Consider the following 21,638-nt stretch of genomic DNA (forward strand, 5'->3'; position numbering starts at 1 on the left):
GCGAAGAGTTTTCGTGACCTTTTTAACGTTGCGCAGCGTAGTTTATTATTATACAAGCATCTTAGGAACCCATTTTTTTTAAATTGCATAAAATATTGTTGCTGAAACATTTGTCATTATATGTCATATCTATTTTTAAAGTGTCCATTAATCTATTGACTGCAACATGTGCAATGATTATCCAATAAAGATCTGCAATTGCTGTCAAGGCTAACTTATGTATTGTTTATCATATACTAACTTCTAACACAGGCTTTAGGTTGGTTTATGTGTTTTTAAATACTCCTAGCAGTAGTAGTTAGTCTCCTCATACTAGTAATCTATTAAAATATCTCTAAATGAATAAAATGGGTAATTTATAGCTTTTTTTACCTTTCATTTAGCTATCGAAAGTTAAAATATGTATCGCCTTTTTCTATTTATCAATTTACTTTCACTTTAGTTATTTCAATGTTCGAGAAAAGGCGTAAAACATAAACAAGATTATTTTCGTATTTATAAATATCAGTTACTATCTTTTGTTTACAATTTTGCAGTTAAATAAATAACGTACAACATCTTGTGAGTGTACAACAAATATTAAACTTACACCTATAATTTTATTGTGGAACAATAAAGTTTCCTAAGATAGCATTTTACAATAATTAAAGTATAATGTGAAGAATTACATTTTGTAAAACGTAGTTCATTCCAAATTACAATCAGACTGAAGCGTTATCGATTCTCTTAGAATCAATGTGTATTAGCATATTATATTACCTATATATAATAGGCTCATTAGCCGGCATTATAATTATGAATATACTCATTTAGTTTACTTACATTAAAAACTATCGTTAAATATACCAAAAATACTGATTGCTTAAAACTTAATAATTGTTCTTTGAGATTATAATAGTTATATATTATACAAAAATTATCCGAAATGATGATGATAAACATCAGTGTTTATATCATTATTTTCCCGCGCTCTACGCTATACTTGGTTAGACGTTCCATTACGCATGCTTCCACAAGCCAGTATTGAATGGACGACGCCACGGAGGAGTGAATTCGCTCGCTATCCCTCAATATTGATTTCCGCCACCATAAGAGAAAATCAGTGCTTTTAATACAGAAATACAGTGCCTTCTAGTGTATATCATCGATTATCGGTAAGTAGGTTAGTATAGTCGATTGATTTACCGAAAAAATGCAGAGTCAGTCAGTTCATTACTAGTTAATTTCGGGGCTCTCAATAAATGTAATGAAAATCACAAAGAATGGAGGTTGAATGGTTGTTTACAAAAAATAGGCTTGTTTTCAGTATCAAGAAATAAAATATCTATATTTGCAGTATCTGCAATAATGTTATAGACTGTATATATCTAAGCGTATTTCATGTTAAAAAATAAAATTCATTTCAGTGTATTTATTATAAAAAATTAAAACATACTAATAAGAGTTTTACTATAGTATAGTAACATACATATTATACATTAATATTAATTACGTGAACATAACTAGAGATATTATTTAATGAGATTTTTTCTTATTTATAGAAATAGATATCTGTATAGACATTAATATAGACTTATTTTAAACATACTTATTTTTAATAGCATGATATAATATGAATAAAATAAACTACAAACTGTTGTAGAAAAAACATTAAATAATATAATTCAATACCATTCAAATGTCTAAAATACTAGAGTAATAAATAATTTACGATGCGTTTCTATATTGTATTTTCATTCTATATGTTTTTCGCACATATTGGATGTGGTCTAGCTCCAAGCTGAATAAAGTGATAACAATAAAGTAGAACAGGAAAAACAGTTTTAAGATGCGTTTCAGGATCAGCTATTTTTTAATACTTACTTACTTAATGATACAATTTCAAATTGAGTTAAATAAAAGGTCTTATCTTAATAATCTTTAAAGTCGCATTCCTTAGAAGATTGTTTTGGTGTTGTAATATTTTGGCGATCTTTCCAAGGCATATTATTAGTATAAAACATTCCAGCAAGTCAAGTTAATAAATAATCATATTCAAAAATAATAAGCGAAAGAATGCGATAATTCGCGTCACGAGCCAAAAAATCTAAAAATGTTTTATTGATATTCGTTTTGGATCCGGCGCCGGCGCAGCAGAATATAACTTCCGCTCCTGATAGCACTTTCAAGGTCTGGTAACAAAAATATACACTATCGAAATCATAATAACATATTACAATTGCTGCTTTATACAATTTTTTTTTAAATCAGTGATCACAATATGACTCCTAGTTCTTATTAGGAGGAATGGTCTTCCATTACTGAGTCTTTCGAGTTATTTTTTGTTATTGTGTATCATAACTAGGTCTTATGTAAAAGACGAGCGTATGCTACACGACGTTGGTCAGACGTATATAAAGTGTTGAAGAGTTTCTGCTTTAGTACAAAGCTTATTAGCGTCGTTTGGAAGTGTCTCGAAATCGTCGCTTATTAGTATATTCCTTTCTTTAGAAAGCAAAAAACTTAGATTTTTTTGTCCTTCAGAATTTGAACTAATATATTATTTCCTTTTTTAAATTCATATCAGAATGTTTTTGACTAAAAAAAAACATGTGGTAGGGATTTCAATATCTATTTATATTAAAATGAATGGCTATTCGTTTGTTTCGCTAAAACCCGAGTATGGCTGGACACATTTGGCTAATTATGATCTTAAAATGTTTGTGTAAGTTCAAGGAATGTTTAAACGGAAATATAAATAATAAGTAAATAAAAATACTTAACACGACAATTGTACTTTCCAATAAAAACTGTTTATGGCTAAGAAATTTTTAATGGCTTTTGTCTTTTTAGAAATAAGAAGTTGTCACTTGGCTGTCAGATGCCTTCAGAAATGTATGTTTTATAGATGTCCGTTTTAACAAAATTGTATTATGTTTTTAAACAAATGTATGTCGATGATTCGAAGTTCACCGGGTCATCTAGTATATTATATAAGTTAATGTTCGCGACTCTGTATCAAAATTAATAATGTATAAAAAGCATTAATTTATCAATTTGCATGTCTTTCATATTAAAACTGATCAACCGATTTATTTAATTTTCATTGGCTTAAGTTGATGGATAGTATGGAAGTGAGTGAGATAAGCTTTTCTCCCCATAAAGCTTTGCTATTACAATTTATTTGCATTTCGAAAATAGTCATACTGTAAATCCGTACGATGTCATCTTATTAAACTCTACATCTTACTTATGTCGCTAGTGTATACTATTCCACGTTTGAAATAGGATAGCATTTACTATTAGAGAGTGACGTAAGTCCATATCCTGAAAGTACTTACGTGAAATATTTAGTTTTGATTCTGCGCAGTTTGTAAACGCAGTTCTCTTTGTTTCAAGGTCCTTGCAATGAAAATAATGATCTATATTTAAGAAGGAATCCCGTTTACGTGCTTTGAGTAAGTGCACGCGATCTAATAACGATTATTTTGAGTGTTTTAACCTCTTTTGTTTATTTAGTAGCTTTACTTTGTCTAATCGTATCTAAAATTACGTCTCAAAGACTATTGCATGTGTTTCATTCACTTGTTTTTCGATTAACGCCAAAATTGTTGTAGAATAGCGATTCACGGCGTTGTATCGTTGATAAATTGTTGTTTAAACGCTGTATTATTGTTTTGTATTCTGGCAATTTTTGGTCATTTATTGAAATTGGGTTATGATGAATGTGAATAATTTTGTGTTATTACTAAAAATATGTTAATGATATAGACTTTTAGGTTTGATTATTCTAGATTTAAAAACATCACACCAAACGCGGCTTTACAGAGTTACCTACTTATATTCTATAAGTAGTATATTTTATTCATGCTGGTTTAAATGAGTGCAGGAGTAGAAACCGAAGGGGGATAAAAAATCGTTTTACTCATCAAAAATATTTTATGAACAAATGAAATTCACGAAAGTCGCGGCAATGCTTACTCAGTTGAAGTTAAGATAGTCTAGTCTTAGATATTTTATTAAGTTTTCCATTGAGTCAATATATTGGAATAGTTCTACGTCGGCTAAAAATAGTAAATATCCAATCCAACTAAAATATTTCGAAATTAATTTCGGTGCGTCGTATATTGTATCAGTCATTGCGACGTTAATGTACGACCCTTAAATTGGCAAGGTTAATTAACGAACACTCCATTATTGATGAGTCTTATACCTAAACTTAAATTATAACAGCACTTAAGAACGTATAAATATGATTCTTAATGTACATTACTGCCAGTTCTAAAATCTAGGGCGAGAACGTAAGGATTTTTCGGCCACTCTCTTTAACTGCCAAGTATTTTGTTATAACACGATTGTAAGGAGGTGCAACTATTACATGACATGAAATAAATCTTATAAAGACATACGCATACCCTCGATCTTCATACTTCATGAACGAGACTCTGCTAATTATGATTCCCGTATATCGAAATCAATACATTCTTCACCTACGAAAGTCAGACATACAATTTTACTTTCAAGGGTCTTACCCCTTGAAAGAATTTTGTAATTTTTTAAAATATATTTAGGAACATAAGAGTCATAATACTCTCTATAGTAAGTGGCTGATTGTTAAGAAAAATGACGTATATTTACCAACTTGCTTAAGAAGATTAGGTACAGTTAATAAACAAACATTGCAATAGATAATACTGACGCAAATGCAGAGTTGTCGTCAGTACGTAATCTATTTGCAACAAAAACTCTGGATGCTGAATTAAACATAAATGATCACACATTCGTAATTTCTTCTTACTAAGATAATATTAACTTATTAAATTTAATCTAGTTTGGTCTTATTAGTAAGTGATAACCAAATCTAAAACAATACAGCCTCATAAAAATCTGAAAGAATAAGTTTACAGTCTTTTTTCATAACGTAATCCTAGATCGTTTTATAGTTTTAGTCACTAAGTGTTAATGTTTTTTCTGCGACATTTTCACTCAAAATTTATTGTTTCGTCCGAAATCGAATTCAAGTCTCTTGTACTTTGACTACCACAAAAAAAGCTGGGTGGTATAGAAATAATTAAAACGTAGAACTCAAAATCAAACGCGATTTAGTAGATATAATTATATCATAACATAATTTTATTTTATTCTTATAGGTAATTGTGTTCTTTCAAAACAACTTTATATAAGTGTCCTCTCTTTTTACTTTTCTAACGTCTCGTATTGGTTACCTCTGTACATTGTGTATGTAGTAAGTTTTAATTAATAGTGGCTGGCTCTTTGCCAAATATGGAAGTGATAGACTGCAGTAACCCAGATTGACGGCTAGTGGGTTACTGAAACGGTCAAGTGTGTGCCTGAGAAAGATGTGGTTTTTTTTTAATTTTTTAACAATGAATGTTCTTTTTATTAACTATTATCTTCTGACACATACACATACATTCTATTAACTACTACTTTTTATTGTGCGATGGTGATAATCATTTTAATAACCTAAAATCTGCATATTTAATTGCCCTATACCAATTGCAAGCTTGAGAAAAAATGTATACTGTTGCACTGGCAATACAGGGTGGCAGGTACTACAAAGATATCGTATCGGGCAATATACAAATAAATTAATAAAAAAAAATTGTATACAAATCGGTATGATCGCAATATAATCGCAAATATAATCGCAAATAAAAATGCGCTGGCGAATTTTATGCTCATCTTTATTTAGTCAAGCGATATCGTCTCTGACAATCGATCGACCCCAGCACGCTACACGATAAATTACTTTTTACGCTCACTTTCAAAGAAACCGTGCATGATTTACCGGCAGTCACTCCGAGCTTTCCAGGAGATACAGCCGTAGTTTCAATGCATTATTGAAAACGTCAAACTGGCAGAAACCACAAGAATAAAATTCGATGCTCCCTTAAGGGCGAAAAGCGTCTCTCTATCCGAACGTCCCCGCTCAAAATATGAACGAAATATACGCAGTGCCGATTCAAATCGCCTACATTACGCCCAAAAACAATTTATCCACAAACCAATTATACCTAAAACCTCTAGAAAACTAAGCAATGTACTTGTTAAAGAGCAAAAACGAAAGATTATCGAGAAAAAACCATGCGCAGTATCCATTCAGAACTTGTCTATACCGGTCAGATATGGCGAAGATTCTAAAATAAACCATTCAACCTCCAATCGCAAAACCTACAATGTAACATCCGATAATAGATCTTTTAATCCCAAACAGGTCAGAGACAAGAGGCTGTGCCAGACCATCGGAGGGAAAGAGACAGAAAACAAGTTGCTACTGCAGATCAGTGAAGCCGAGCAAGTGTCAGACTTTGAAAGGATTCTTAATTCTAATGCAATACTGTGGAAGCGGTCGGCCTCACGAACTCACGGCCACGTGTGGCAGAGGCATGCCACACACACTCCAACCTCATTCTGCTCGCGGCCTCGCTCCTCTTATTCACTTCGAGCTGTAAGCCAAGCCTATCAGATTTTATTCCGTCAACACGAGGAATCACTGCAACCTCTTATAGATAAATATCGCCAAAACAATCTTAACGATCACAAAGATCCATCGGCGAGCTTACTAGAGAGTAATTGGTTCGAAAATCTTCAGGACCTCTCTGAGTTTTATGAAGACGATCCTATTCTACAAAGAGAAATAGAAACAATTACAGATCGCATCATAACAGAAGAGGTAAAACCAAGTGAAGGGGAGCAGACGACGACACGTAGTCTTTTCAATGTCAACTTGGCTGAGTTGTTCGGCTTACATGTGAATGGGGACGGGGTATCCCCGACTTATCGTGAAGAGCAAGGTCCATCTTCGGTGACTGACATAAAAGAGCACTGCGACGGGAAGGAATGGCTCGATCCGATTATGAGCTCGAACCCCAATAATCGGTCTCATTCAGGGGAGGGTGATTCGGGCGTTGATTGTTTATCGCAAAATTTGACCGCAGTTCAAATTGATTGTGATACAAATGTGCCGACAATAACGTTCAGTAATTGTTGTGAAGGCCGATCCCGTGCTGATATACCGAATAATACAAACGTTATACATTTAGCCGTGCCCACTATTGAAGACTCTGATGAATCCCGACCACCAATGATGTGACCTTCATTGGTTATTATATAAATTGACAAACGATTTGTTGAAGTCTCAAAGTCATTAATGACTATGATTGCGTTAGAGCCAGAACAGCCGAGGCCAGCGGAAGATTGTGTTTTGAAAATGGAGCCATCTAGTTCACAGAGAACATTAACCCGTTCGAGTGCGATTAGCCAGAAGTCGGTAGACATAACAGTATATCCGGAAAGTTCTAATAATCCTTTACATAGATCAAAACTAGCTCCTGTGAGATCTGCATCAGATTCTCAATCATCGGGGAAGAAAATTTTGAACCTAAGGAAGACTAAGAATTCTTCAATAGAATCAACGATGAGTCTCCCAAATCAGAAGTCTTTAGAGAAGAAGCACAGCACACTTCGTCACCAGCAATCTATTGTGGCCCATTCTGACATCACGCTAAGCACACAACCAACCATGTCTGATGACAGAAAAGCACTGCGAGAAGCTTTATACCAGGGTATATTCCATAGGCACAGGCGGACAATATTTGCCGTCGGTTCGTTCCTTAGGATGCTAAGAAGCAAAACGTCCAATTATGACTCTATTAGATCAGAATCAGATGAAATTTAGCAGAAAACATAGTTTTTAGCAGATAATTATATAATGATATAACGGTGATGCGACAGACTGCAATGCTTTTTAATGTTATGCTATATGGAATAGTGTATGATGTTGTTAGATTGATAATTTTTAACAGTTGTTTTGTATTAAATGTTCCTAATTAGTTGGAGAGTGTTTTATTCAACCCGCTACAATGGCCCAAATCTTTAAATATAATGCCATACTTTTGTTTGTAGCCTTGTTGTAAAATATTATAATAAGATTTTATATTACGCGAATACTTAAAAGTGATTTAAGAAAACGATGACATGAGGATCGTAAGTACAATTTTCTATTACGATGTCGCGTGGCCCATTCAAGTCCATTTTAATCGTATTCCTTTTGACTTCAAAAAATGCTATCATACATGCTAATGTTGTAAACATAATCTTAAAAAATAAAATCTTTACGAAAAATTCTTTCCCATTTGGATGTTTGTTGGTTGTTTTTCTATAATATTATGGAATAAAATTAATTTTAAAAGAATTTAAAAATATTAAAATTTAATTTACGTAAAATAAAGTTGTATGAGTCTTATGATATTGTTTGTGGTGTATGAAAGAATCTAAGTAATTTTAGTTATAAGTGGCTACTCAGTAGGCAGTTAATTAAAAATATGAAAATCCCGACACTTTCATAGAGCTTATTAACACGTAGAGACAGTTTTAATAATTGCAACACTAAATAACTTTAATGAAACCGTTATTGCTTACCAAAATACTTAAATTTATAATTTTTTTTAAAAATTGGCTTTTATATTTAACTTTATCGATATTTGAAAGTGTTGCTATGATTAAAAAATCAATAAATATTTTTTGTGTTTTTTTGCAATAACAAATGAAATGTATATTAGATACGTATAATGTAAATACGTACTACAATAGAATGTTGACACATTTTTGGAACAATTTATGCACTTTTTATATATTTGTATACACGTGATGTTTTAATATTTTGTGCTCTTGTGGCTGTAATTTTGTAAAACAAAGAAAGTGCTTATACATCGCTTGTTTTATTTATTTTGAGTAAACAGGGGAATAATTACGGAATAATTAATGCATAGGTGCTAATGTTACACTGCGATAATAACTTTGTGTTTTTAAATAAAACTAATGGAATCTTTTGAAATGTTTCTAATTTTAAAATCTTTTGTACTTTTATAGCCCTGTTTACTTTGTTAATAGCTCGTCATTTACGTTTTCGACTGCCAAAATACGACATATTAGTAAAGTTGTAAAATGGATATTTATATTAAAAAAACATGAGCTTTTCAATTAGATTAGATAGCTTTGTAATACATAGATTGATAATTTTGTAAAGCGTTAACAGCTAATTGAATTAATGAAATGACTTTGTTCTTTATTTAAATATTGTAATTCGTAAGTACTAGTAGAATTTGAATGTGTTATTTTAAGTTCAAAACATTCCTTTTGCACTTGAATATTATTACATCAAAAAAGACTGTTAAACATTGAGTTATGTAAAAACTATCCGTGATTTATATGAATAAAGTGTTTTTAACATAAAAATTGTAGTTTTCCTTAACACAAAGGTCTATTTTTACGCATGGTAATTTAATGGACATGATACAATACAATTCTTTAGCCTGGCAATTATGTGATGTGTTTACATTACTAATTGTATTAATGGAGGTCAGTAAGCTAAACATGATACATACCTACAGGCGGATATGTAAACCTTGAACGGCGTTCCAAAATTAATATAATATGTTTATAAATTATATTCGTTAGAACGAATTTCCGTGTATGCTGTCATAACGAGCCTAATTAGGCTTACGTAAACGGTAGAAGTGTAGGTGCTGGTAAATTCAAGGTACTAAAGCATAAGGTATTAAAACAAATGAAAATCAATAAACCATATATTTTTATTTTATGTAACTTTGTCTATTTCAAGCATAATCACTTAATATCTATACAACAATATTGATAGGTATACTATCGGCCGAAAATAGAAAACTTTGGTTGCTAGCTTACAATGTCGAAATAACTATAACAGATTAACTTTAATTTTAGTTTATTTTTAATATACATTTTAGTACTTATGACAATAAGCTTTAAATTAAAAAAAGCCAAAAATGACAAAAACTTCCCTCAGAAATAAATTTTCGTCCTAGTTAGAATTATAATATATTTTTGTATTAAATTTACTTGAAAAATTATTTGTTTTAAAAAGAAAACAAAAATAATTTTAAGAGTAAGTTAGTGACATTGAATATGCACGATTAATTTATAAAAAAACGTTGTGTTAAAAAAACAAGTCCATTAGATAAATATAATAATTCAGGGTAGGAATTAGAGTTGGTGCCAATCTAAACACCGGAGCTCTCAACTGGAGAGATAGAGTATATCCTCTTACAGACTTACTTATGACAGATTTGTATTTTGACAGCGTGCTGATAGGCTCTGTATTAGGTCTGTATTTTCCAAAATATAGCAAGGCAATATTATAAAAATGTTGTAATTTTTTAATAATTCACATTGAAATAAAAAGTTTATTTTTTTAAGTAATAAATAAAAATAAATTAAATCTTTATTCATAAATACGCTGTAACAAAATTCATCTATTGCCCCACACTAGGAGAAGTATTCTGTGGTACATGTTTAAAATTTACAATATTGAAAATAATTTTAATAATAAGATGAAACTGCTAATTTATACCCCGTTAGACTAGATCTAAATGTATTTTCAAATGGACTCGATACTACTTTATCACATAATCGTTCATCTATGATGAATATATACAAATCAATTTTGCTTAAGGCACAAAATAGCTGGCTTCAAGCCTACTCTAATCAAGGATATATACAATGTTGGCCCCAAAAGAAGGTTGTTAAATAATTTTAATCTATCACACGTCCATTGAAATAAAACAATCTGTAAGGTGTTCTAAACTCGGCGGTTCTCTGTAATCTTAAACATTTTCACTTTGACTTATATCTCTTTAAAGTAATAACATTAATAGACCACACCGACATCGATTACCGAGCCTCATACCAGCCTCTGACAGTCTTTGATAGCGAAAATCACAACGCGATATACTTTTGAAAAATAATGAACTACTTTGGCATATAAGGAATTCTTGTGTCATGCATTTATTGCTTCAATGGAGATCAAACATACAGTTATGACTAACAATAATTTCCATAATATACTTATTTTATTAATAAACACACAAGTCACACATGATATTGCATTTTGCGGGTTTCCGAATTAAACGTAGATAAAAATACTTTCCGCATCTGTACCTTCACAGTGTGATTTGACGTAACACGTTTGATAGATCGAAAACACTCACATTCTACTAAATGTTCTTGAGAACAGTCTTTTCACATCTTTATTAATATAAATCACGCCTTTTTCTTTCCCTTTGTATTATCTTCCGCGAATATTTCTTTGTAGTCGTTAAGTAAGATGTCAACGACGTTATTCTGTTGTATGCAGTCGACGGCGATTCTTTCTAGATCTTTTGTCCATAACAAGGTTGGCCCGAATACAATGGCAAGGTTTGCTGTATGCATTCTATTGCGCTCACTGTATTCTGTTACTCTGTAATGGATAAAAAATGTTTACACAAAAGCCCTTTAGAACAATTATTGTTAATATTAAGTCGTTAGTAAAAAGTAATTTAAAAATTAAACTAACTTATTAATTTACACTTTTTTGCATAACAAAAGGACATATTAATAATAAACTTAAAAAAATAATGGAATGGTGAAATGGACGGCCTTACTACTAAACAATCTGTTTTGGGCAACCCTAATTAAATAAAACAGTAAAAAAAAAGAATTGTGATGAAATGCAAGTGCGAAACCTAACTTATAAAATAAAAACATAGAATAAAATGTTAACCACTTCTTCAACTTCAAATACTGACAAAAATTATATACTAATTACTTATTTATTAATATTACTTATTTATTTATATAACTTATTTATTTATATAACTAAAACGATTGAACCGATTTCAATGAAACATGGACATATTATCGCCATTAGAACTATATCTGATTACAGATCATCGTACTCAAGTATTAACACATTTAAGACAACCTTTTTAGATTCGGTTAAAAACAACCCATGCCTTAACAATAATGACAAAGTTTTAGGGCTTTCCGCGGTATAACTTTTTACGGAGCCTCAAACATCCGCGCCAAATGCGTCAAATCAACCGGTACATAACTTATTTATGAGAAAAATGGGTCATACAAATAAAAAAAAAATCAATTTCATGATTTTGGTAATTTTAAATAGTCCATCTTCTGTATATATTCAAATCAAAACTTGTTTGTTTCAAAACCGGAAGTTTAATTAAATAACAAAATAATCTTTGTTTTCAGTTCGTTTATGGAAGAAATGGTAATATTCAAGTCAAAATACTTACTTCAATAAATGTTCGAGAATAAATTTTAGAGTATCTCTATTACATTGAGGTAGAGCCTGCACAATATCTCTAAACTCCTTGACTCGGGTTTCTCGCGGTCGGAGAGCTGAAAAAAAAGGTGTAATTACTATATTATCAGGAAGCGTACAACTGATGTGATAAATTTTATATATAAAGGATCTTTCATAGTAGATATAAAAAAAATTGTTTGACTAAATACTAATTTTGAATTCAAAGAAAGATATTATACTCAAGTACTTGCTTAAAAAAATATCAACGATACAGAAATAAAAGTGCATCCATGCAGCGAAGGAGGTCCTTCATAATGGACTTCCTAAGATTTTGTTACCACTTACAGCAAGCATCGAGAACCCGCTGGAACATTGAGCACGGAATGAGGGGCTCCTTCAACTCCCGGAAGAACAGCTTCAATGATCCCGTCAGCACGTGAATATCAGTCGTATTTTCTATCACCGTGAAGTTATTCTGGTCAACCTGAAACATTTATTTTCATGAATGCCTTTTCATATATGCTCATACCGCAAACGAGTAAATGGCAGTAGAGTATAATGTATATGCTTTTCTGGTATAACTTAAAAACTGAATCGGATAAATATATTCGACGGCAAAACAGTCAAAGCGAGTTATGATTTTTGACTTATTTACAAGGTCATTGAAAATGTAATATCAAAACTAATCTTAATTTTAGACAGTCGCCGCACAAAAAACATACCTCCAATCGTATTTTCTGCACCTGACTGAGGTTTCCGCTCGCTCTATACAGTCCATCTGTGCACATATTCTCTTCGCTGCTCTCGATCTCCTTCACACAGGCTTTCACAAACTCTGGAACCCGAGGGCTGGTCAATGGACACACTTCATCCAGGTCACGCCCAAACACTGGTTCATCTGAAAATGGGAACAACATAAAGATTAAAATATTGATCTTTCGTGGAATTTACATCGAGCTATGTAATTTTTTGGCGATCATGACGTTTTTGGCTTACTTTGTAATGATATGAATGGATTTCCAAACCGTTAACGAAATGAAAGTGTAAACGCAAAATATGATGATGATTTGACAAGCTTAAAGAGCTTTTATATGACATATACGTATATAAGTATAAATGTATGTCAGGATGGTGAGAACGTAAAACGAAAGAATGGTAGCATTCGTTGATTGTGTCTACGCGTCTTAGACTAAAGATGCAGTAAATCGATTGGATCGTTTCGTTTCAAGTTTCATTCTCACCCCACTTCAAACGCTGTGTAACAAATACGGTTCACCCTCTATAACGTTGTACTTTAGCCATTTACCCAATAATCAGATTTAAATATTGTCAGGTTTTATAAATAAACCTCATCCATATATAACTAAATTTAAACAAAAAATGTAAACACAGAGTACACGGCATCACTTTTCGTCTTACCTTACCAAAAGTTATTAAACCCAACTACTTGTTAATTCTACAACCATCCACCGTTGAAGGAAAAGGATTATTCTAGGTAAAAAAATGAAACACTCTACATTACTTAAGATCAATTTTTTCTCACACTTTTTCACTTACCTCATACATTTTCTATTAACAATTCACACGATAACTTTAATTCCAAACCGGAAATAGCAGAAAAGCAATCAAAATCTACAGGCGTGCAAATTAAAAGCTATTTATTTAAACCTATTAGTGCGTCTAATCAGTGTCAAAACTCCACACACCGACTCAAATATTGCAATTCGAACCTTTGTAGATGCCTTTCTTCACAAGAACTTCCATAGCTGGTCGTTTAGCGAAGAACTTCTTTAGCTTGCTTCTGACGTGGTACTTGTAAGTGGATACTTCAGTTGAGTCACTAAGATCTTCATTGCTACTGCCACCAGCTGAAAGACCACATTCACATAACGTATGAAGGTACACTTAAAAGCTAAAGCAAAAGAATGAAAGGAAGAAGCGTGAAAGGTAACCAAACGTCCCAAGAGAAACATTCAGAAATAAAGAAAGATTTAGCAAGGATAATTTATTCAGATTCGGTTACACTGCGACAAAAGATGCTATGACACAAAAGTTATATTACAACGAGAACAGGGTAAGTCTTCAATTGTACCTTGCCTTTTCCTCCGCTTTGTGACGTCAATTAGTTACTAACTCTCACTCAAACGTCTTTGAAATGATAACGCTATCGGGAATATCAAATGATAAACAGTTAAACACGTATCTATGAACCTCACCATTTATAGATAGTGTACACTTTTGTACCTTTGTAAAATAAACGAACTAATCCTCTGAACGTGAACACCATAACACGAAAACCGGTGACGTAATTTCCAGAACGGTGGATGGCCGAAATCTCAAACTACGTAATTAATCCTAAATAAACACAAATCATACGTTGTAATACGTAGGTCAATCGCTGTGATCCAAAGATGCTTTTAATTTTGTATCTGTGCCCTTTTCTAGTTTTAGTCATCAGTTCCGAGTTTCCAATTTCTGAAATTGCTTTCACTATGTGATAATCCATTTTTCACTTCAACAGTTTACTGAATTGAGTTAACATTTTATCGTGTTTTAAATACACAAATTACATTCACGTGTAAAATGCACACATTCTTAAAGTAAACTAAAAACATTCACTTGGAAATAGATTAAGTTACCTACTAATGACACTGAATTCAATAAGGCATTGCATCAAAAACGAATTATCTGATAAAACATATTGATATATGGGTCGTTATCAAAATATAGATAGCTGAACATTATATTAATTTCAGACTTGGCGTACAATCCGAATATTAATTTATTTACCGGAATGAGTTCTACACTTGAGAACTTTCTTTGTATTTTCTAAAATGGCGCTACATAGTATCACCTTACATGAATGTAAACGACGAAAATCATCAACACAGCCGCAACTCAACATAATCCTTTTAATCATAAGGTCACCATTATCACTTATTTATACACAACACTCCGTATGCGACCTCACGGCAATAAATTAATTTTATATTAAAAAGACGTGCTGCGTACCAAACATATTTGAATATTGAATCGACTGAAATTTATTCTAAACGGATAAATGAGGAAAAACAATAAGTGTAATCTACACTGCTCTACTGGGAAGTTGATTCATAAAACCCCAAGCCTGTCAAAGATGACGTCATTTTGTTTAATTAGCTCCAAGTTCATAGATTTAATAACGGCTGGTTATCTCTGAAAACAATACTTTGCACTACGTTAATATTAAGGAGAAAACGGGACGTAAAATTCTTGAGGAACTGACATTTGAAAAAAGTACTTTGAAATTTCTTTTAACATCATTAAGCATTTGATAAAATTACAGATCTTACATTATAACCATTAAAAAATCCTTTTACCAGGGCAAAAGGCCTTTAATACAATCTGTCTATACAAGCTTTAAAGCTAAAATATATTTTTTTTTAATTTTTTATCGTATTTTCGATTGTAGCTCCGGTCGTTTTAGCTTAGCTAATAATATTATTACATTATTGCGAGAATTAACCCGTTCTTTATTTAATGGTGTATAGAGAATCCCATTGAATGTCCCATCCGCAAATTGCGCCACTTCCCTCATCACCAAAACTCTCATAAACAGAGCACCTTACATTTGTTTACCATTAATGTATTTCAATAGGATTATAAAATTAAATGTAGTTTGGCAATCACGATCCTTACGTTATGGGTAAGACCCATAGGTAAGCTTGTGAATGTGACCAGCTCACCCTTAGTAAAGACCAAAATATGGTCTTTCATTAACGTATATGTCAAGATGCGGTTTATTATCATGATAAAACATGGGTAAAGTACGCGAGGCGTGGGAAACTATTTGTAATCCTTAATTCAAAAATAACAAGTGCCAATTAAACTCGTTATTATTCAAAAACACATTATAATAATTTTAAATAATCACCAAACTTCTAACCAGATTCCAAGCATTTCATGAATGGTTTAACGCGTATACATAGATACTAACTTTTTTGTTTGCTCCTAGTAGCGTGCCGTGACACTGGTGGAGTACGGCCCAGGCTCTCAAGGTCCGTGTTACTGCTTTGGTATTGAGGACTTGGTCGGTCGTCTAATGCTGGTGGACCCTGCGTAAAAAAGAAGTAAATTACAATTTTTACGTGCTAACCCAACGCTACAACCCATAGGTCAAGATTCTAAGGTATAGCGGGAAGTATGACTGGCCTATGTGAAAGACGTATTAAGGCACGGGTCATACTTAGCGCTGAGTCTCGACTCTGTATCTTGGCATTAGTGCCGAGGATGAAGCGTGGCGATGATCCCCGACCGGTCTAAGCCCTGACTGGCCCGAAAGCCCAGTGGCTAAGGTCGAGAAGTTGTATGTTCTTAGAGGCTGGAATAACTTTGTTAGTGCGATTGAGGGTATGACGTCATCACAGTGATTGTAGCCGAAGAATGTAGGTGTCGCTTCAAGACCCATAGGTTTGGCTTCAGATTATATTTTTTTTAACAGTAAGGTAATTAAGACTAATAAATATTTATATTAATCTCTTTATACAAGTAGAATTATCTACGTCCTGTGCCGTGGTCCATCTAGAGAGGGAACAATGTAAACACTTTACGCTTAAGAACTTCAATATCTAAAAACTAGTAAACAAAACCTTTGTTTAATTTCAGCCAATGATTAAAAGACCTAAAGAGTAAAAGATCATAATATGTTTATGATAACAAAAGAAAGTAAACATTGATCACACTTTTACACTATCGGCACTATTACAGCGAAAAATATTTACTAAGATAAGAATCTTCGACAGGACAAAATCGCAGAACAAAATTGAAATCGCAGTTAAATTCTTTCAGATAAAATTTATATGAATATACTAACCAGTTTATAAATAATATTCTGAATGCATTTCAGGAGTTTCTTGGCGCCTTCTTCAGACTCAACCTGGAGCAAGTACTGATCATGTTCTACGGTCAGCACTAGAGATCGTGTGAATCTGTTGGTACATGTGTTACTTTGTTATGCTTTATAAATATTCAATGTTATTTATTAAGATTATTGGAATACACAAAATGCGGAAATCGCGTGTATTTTTGACTTTCTTTGAAAAAGTCAATTTATAGACAAAATATGTTTACACTATATAAAACAAATGACACGCGATACTAGAATATTATTTTAATAAAATAAATAAAGTGTTGTTCTACAATTTATTACATACCACAACAGTCATGTCCTTTTATTTAATGTGATTGTTTAAAGACTTCATTAAAATATTTTAGAATATAATATAACTCATACAATCACACGACTTACCGTCTAGTATGCATTTGAATACACTGAAGTACATGCGCGTTGAGCAGTGGTAGGACCAGTTCGGCTCGTGGTGCTGTAGGACTTGGGGGCGCATTAAAGGGCTTTGGCGCCTTCTGTAAGTGACACAAGTCAGACTAACCGTTTTATTCACAAACACGAAATAAATTATTAAATTCTTTTAATTTCCGTTGTTTCGAAGATCTTTATTACCGAGTAGAATTTGCATGATGGTAAAACTTTACCTAAAAAACTTTACAAGTAAAAATAGTAAAACTTTATCTAAGAGGCGGTCTGGATCACTGCCCGATTGCATTTGGCTAAATATTTTTGTCTCACGATACTTAAGAAATTTCTAGAAGGTACGTAAAACAAGACGGTATGAGCATAGACCTAACGATGACATGGAGGTAAAAATAATAAAAAAAAGATAGCTAAAGCTGGTAGATTGTTTTTAAAATGTGTCAGTTATCTTGTGGACTTCTTCCAATGACCGTTCGACAGCGATGCAGTGCAAATAAATAGTGGAAATAGGTAAGTGTAGAAAAGTATTGTCGCTCGCCTATTATTGGTGCTAATTATAGTAATAATAACACGTACGCACGTACTATCACGAACTCTTACCGTAGCATAAAATGTCCTCTGGTCCTTATAAAAGACGAGTGCAGTGGGGGTGAGAATCATGTAACAGTCCGTCCAATTCTTCTTACTTTTCTTGCCACCTTCCGAAAACTTTGTACGCTTTACAGGACATTCGTAAAGTACTGTTGCCTGAAATGAATGTTAGCCAATATATTAACATAATCCAGGTCAAATGTTTGTAATCGTCACAGGCTTTTGGCCAAAAACATTGAACAAAACAACCGATTTCTATATTAATTATTCATTGTAATTTTTACGTTCTCCTATAACAAAACAATAAAATAAAAGATCTGAGAAAAAAGAAAGGCTATAAATAAGATGTGCTTACCTCTATCGGTATATGCATCAGTCTAGGTGAGGACATGGGCGGTCGCTGAGCCTTCTGCTTTGGCGCCACCATGGACCTCGACTTCCTTTCCTTTTTGTACCCTGGCTTTTCCCGAACCTCTACATCCAGGCTGTCTCCGGATGAAGAGGCTGGAAGCTGCAGGTGATTCGGACGTCGGTTGACTGCCAGTAGATTTTCAGTAGAGCCACCTGGAATTTTAAGAGGGTAGAAGTGAAAGTATGTAGTTTACCGAATCTACCAAGTAATTTATGATTCAACAAGTTTTCATGTCAAATTTTTATTTTGTTTTTTCTTCATACAAATCAAATCCGGTATGTCAAATCAAGTCCGGATGCGGACACCTTTACGACACACCCACAACACAGGAGTGTCCCTGGTGAAGGTACAAATTGTAGATATTATGATCATTCTTATACATTAGAGTATAGAGTGCGAAGTAGTATTATAGAGTGCGGAGTCAGGGAAGTATCTACCAAGTCTCTTGCTGCTCCACAGTGGTGGACTATCAGAGCTGGATTTATAGCTCCTTTCGAGCTCAAGACGACTCCTCTCGGAAGTCGGAGACCAATTCCAGGCTTTAGCTGGCACATCCTTCAAGCTCTCCTGAAAAACAAAATAACGATTAAATTTTTCTCTAGATTTTAATAATCAGACTTTGTTGATTATCCTTCTGTTTATTATAAAACTATTTAACAACAGAATAACACTGAGAATGCAGAAACTTTGAAGCAGCATAAACTTCAAATGACTGGTGTTCACGGTTCTTAAACATGCACCCAGATTTTTATTCAGCCAATTATTTCTCACGGAAGTTCTTGGATGAAATTTCAAAGAAAAAAAAATTGTTCCCAAGAGCTAGAGTAGTAGTGATCACTTTTGTTCAGAAAGACCTTCGGTGAAACAATCGTATCTGCTCTAAAATAGGAAATTTATAAGACCCATGTTGTCATTAAACCCGTCAAATTATCGTTATCCTGCCGAGTATTGAAAATTGCCAAATAAGGCAATAATAAATAGTTGAACATTGACGTCCTATGTAACCGCAAATTCATTACCATATAGAGTTAATTGCACCAATCAGGGGAATCAAAATGTTTTTATATAAAAAGGCAATAAATATTAGTATTAAGATCTAGTCATGTTTGTCTCGCGCTCTACAAAGTTAAAGACAAAGTCAAAACATTTATTCATATAGGTAACACAATGTACACTTGAAAAAAGAAATACATATTAAAACTACCATAAGCTTATACGTTATATTTCTGTTTTGGTGAACTACTAAACATAAAGCAATAAAGGTGACATTCATATTCACGAGCATTTAGAAGAGATGATAAAAATCTTCCTAGGAATCAGTCGGAGGGAAGAAATTATACAAGTAGAGACGCTGGTATATAATGTATATTACGTTTGGATTTCTCTGTAAGGTAGCTGTCTGAGCGTCGTGCTAAGCAGGTTGGCACTGTTCCAGATGTGCGACTTTCAGTCTCCAGTCTGCAGTAAGACAGGCGCTGGTCAGATATCGGTGGGATATTTTAAAAATCGGCAGGACTCGACATATACATCCTCTCAAACTTTTTAACTTAAGAAAATGTATAGTGGAAGTTTGAGGTTACATACACATTCAAAGCACAGATTGCGAAATAGTTAAAGATAATCTTCGTAGACACTTTTTTATTTTAAACTGAGCTCGTAAATGTAATTTATTATATTACCCGTGGTTAATACCTACTGACAAATATTGATAATAAATATGAACCTTATTGTTCGGTAATAAGGTTAAAATGAAATTTAAAGCAAAATGGCACCCAGGGACAATTAATTGTATTGTCCATTTCCTAATCTATAACGTAACCAAATATAATAGTTCCCTAGTGTACATATTTATTTCTATATTGTTTTAGTCAAGTAAACGACACCGCTGTCATTAGATAGGTATGCTTCTCATGTGTATCCTTATGAATTTGAAATCTCTAACTCTAAAGGACTTCCGCAAATATATTCTCTATCCCTCTTTTTTGTATGTCTTTGATAGAGACAGCACTAAGTCTACGTTTAGTAAAAGCACATACCTCACGAAACCAGGTTTTTGTCCTTCTAAACATTGTTAACACTGTCCACCCATTTTTCACTACATATTGTAGACTTAGACATTTAATTAAAAAGATATTTAATATAATTTAAATACGTCCGACATGACACACGTACATTGTAGCGTGTACCATAATGATATGACTAGTGTGGTAACCATACTGATATGCATGTCGATGTTTTAGCAATCCATGAATAATCGTGTCGAAACTAGTAATTAAAAGGATGTATTTAGTTCATTGTTTATAATTAACTTTATTTCTAACTAAATACGTAATGTCTATCGAGTTATAAGTACTTTTATCGATATATGAAAGCAAAGTATGTTAATATTCGATAATCCATAAATGAAAAATATAGTATTATATAATATTATCCAAACGACGTTTACCTTTCAAGAACATTTTATTTTTTATATTATGTTAGAAAATATTTAATACGTTTAAAGTTTAAACCTAACATCCGTCACTAATGGGTATTTTATCGTATCCTTATAAATGTTTTCCTTATGTAAATCTAACTGTCACTGAATAAAACCAAGGGGTCTGGTAAATCCGTCATTTAGGTGTATAGTCTATTTTTAATTTTGACTGTTGTTGTTTAAATTTAGAATGTTTCTATTTCTTAACAAGTTCATATTATAATTTGTAAGTCAAGTCACAATCTCATCATGTGAGATGTCCAAATGTCAATCTTTATACAGAAAAAATAGTTTGACTGTTCTTTCAACCAGATTTAAGTTTGATTTGATTTAATTTTGCTTGCAAAGTCACACTTTGGCATAACAGATTAATAATACTTAAAAATCCTCGTAATCAATATTTTGATAAACGCGTTTATCGATATTTACCATCACTAAGCATTATCAGTGGTCGATGTTAGGAAATGTCCTCTTATCACTCGTTTTATTACGTTCACTGATTACTACGGCGGAATTCATTGAAAATATTGCAATTATGGCAGTTATGTCCAATCGCTACATGTAAAGTTGTGCTCAGGACATAAGAAACGAAGCTGGTAACTTCTAAATAAATGTACCATGCGCCTCAAATCATCTTAAATATGACATTACTGTTATTTTAAATGTTGATAACGATTGTGAAAACCTTCTTTCTTTAGATTTTTATATTGAGCATGTTGAGAAATTA

At 32.6% G+C, this 21,638-nt stretch overlaps 3 protein-coding genes across 5 annotated transcripts in view; 2 read left to right on the forward strand and 1 right to left on the reverse strand.

Annotated features, from left to right (window-relative positions):
- Positions 1-3,107: 3,107 nt before the first annotated feature.
- LOC123713320 lies at positions 3,108-7,096 on the forward strand. Its single transcript, XM_045666922.1, has 2 exons — positions 3,108-3,113; positions 6,218-7,096. The coding sequence occupies exons 1-2, from the start codon at positions 3,108-3,110 to the stop codon at positions 7,094-7,096; spliced, it is 885 nt and encodes a 294-aa protein (XP_045522878.1).
- Positions 7,097-7,153: 57 nt separating this feature from the next.
- LOC123713538 lies at positions 7,154-7,838 on the forward strand. The gene has a single exon (XM_045667256.1). It carries the CDS (start codon positions 7,154-7,156, stop codon positions 7,679-7,681), a length of 528 nt encoding a protein of 175 aa, XP_045523212.1. The 3' UTR covers positions 7,682-7,838.
- A 1,734-nt stretch (positions 7,839-9,572) lies between these two features.
- Positions 9,573-21,638, reverse strand: part of LOC123713667 — a 64,536-nt gene continuing 52,470 nt past the window's right edge. For 2 of the 3 annotated variants that reach the window (XM_045667457.1, XM_045667458.1), the window contains exons 3-13: positions 18,873-19,002; positions 18,379-18,587; positions 18,033-18,179; positions 17,412-17,524; positions 16,977-17,091; positions 16,101-16,218; positions 13,855-13,992; positions 12,847-13,022; positions 12,470-12,608; positions 12,114-12,219; positions 9,573-11,278 (exon numbers count right to left, since the gene is read on the reverse strand). In XM_045667457.1, coding sequence (XP_045523413.1) covers positions 11,080-11,278; positions 12,114-12,219; positions 12,470-12,608; positions 12,847-13,022; positions 13,855-13,992; positions 16,101-16,218; positions 16,977-17,091; positions 17,412-17,524; positions 18,033-18,179; positions 18,379-18,587; positions 18,873-19,002 — 1,590 coding nt within the window. In that variant the 3' untranslated portion in view covers positions 9,573-11,079. The remainder of the gene's footprint in view (positions 11,279-12,113; positions 12,220-12,469; positions 12,609-12,846; positions 13,023-13,854; positions 13,993-16,100; positions 16,219-16,976; positions 17,092-17,411; positions 17,525-18,032; positions 18,180-18,378; positions 18,588-18,872; positions 19,003-21,638) is intronic. The other variant, XM_045667459.1, reaches the window with a different exon arrangement.

Source organism: Pieris brassicae, chromosome 8 (genome assembly GCF_905147105.1).
Source record: "Pieris brassicae chromosome 8, ilPieBrab1.1, whole genome shotgun sequence".
In the NCBI taxonomy this organism is placed as follows: Eukaryota; Metazoa; Arthropoda; class Insecta; order Lepidoptera; family Pieridae; genus Pieris; species Pieris brassicae.

What these genes read in the sequence shown, in the direction of transcription:
- LOC123713538 (XM_045667256.1), top strand. Translation starts at nt 7,154, where the DNA reads ATGACTATGATTGCGTTAGAGCCAGAACAGCCGAGGCCAGCGGAAGAT.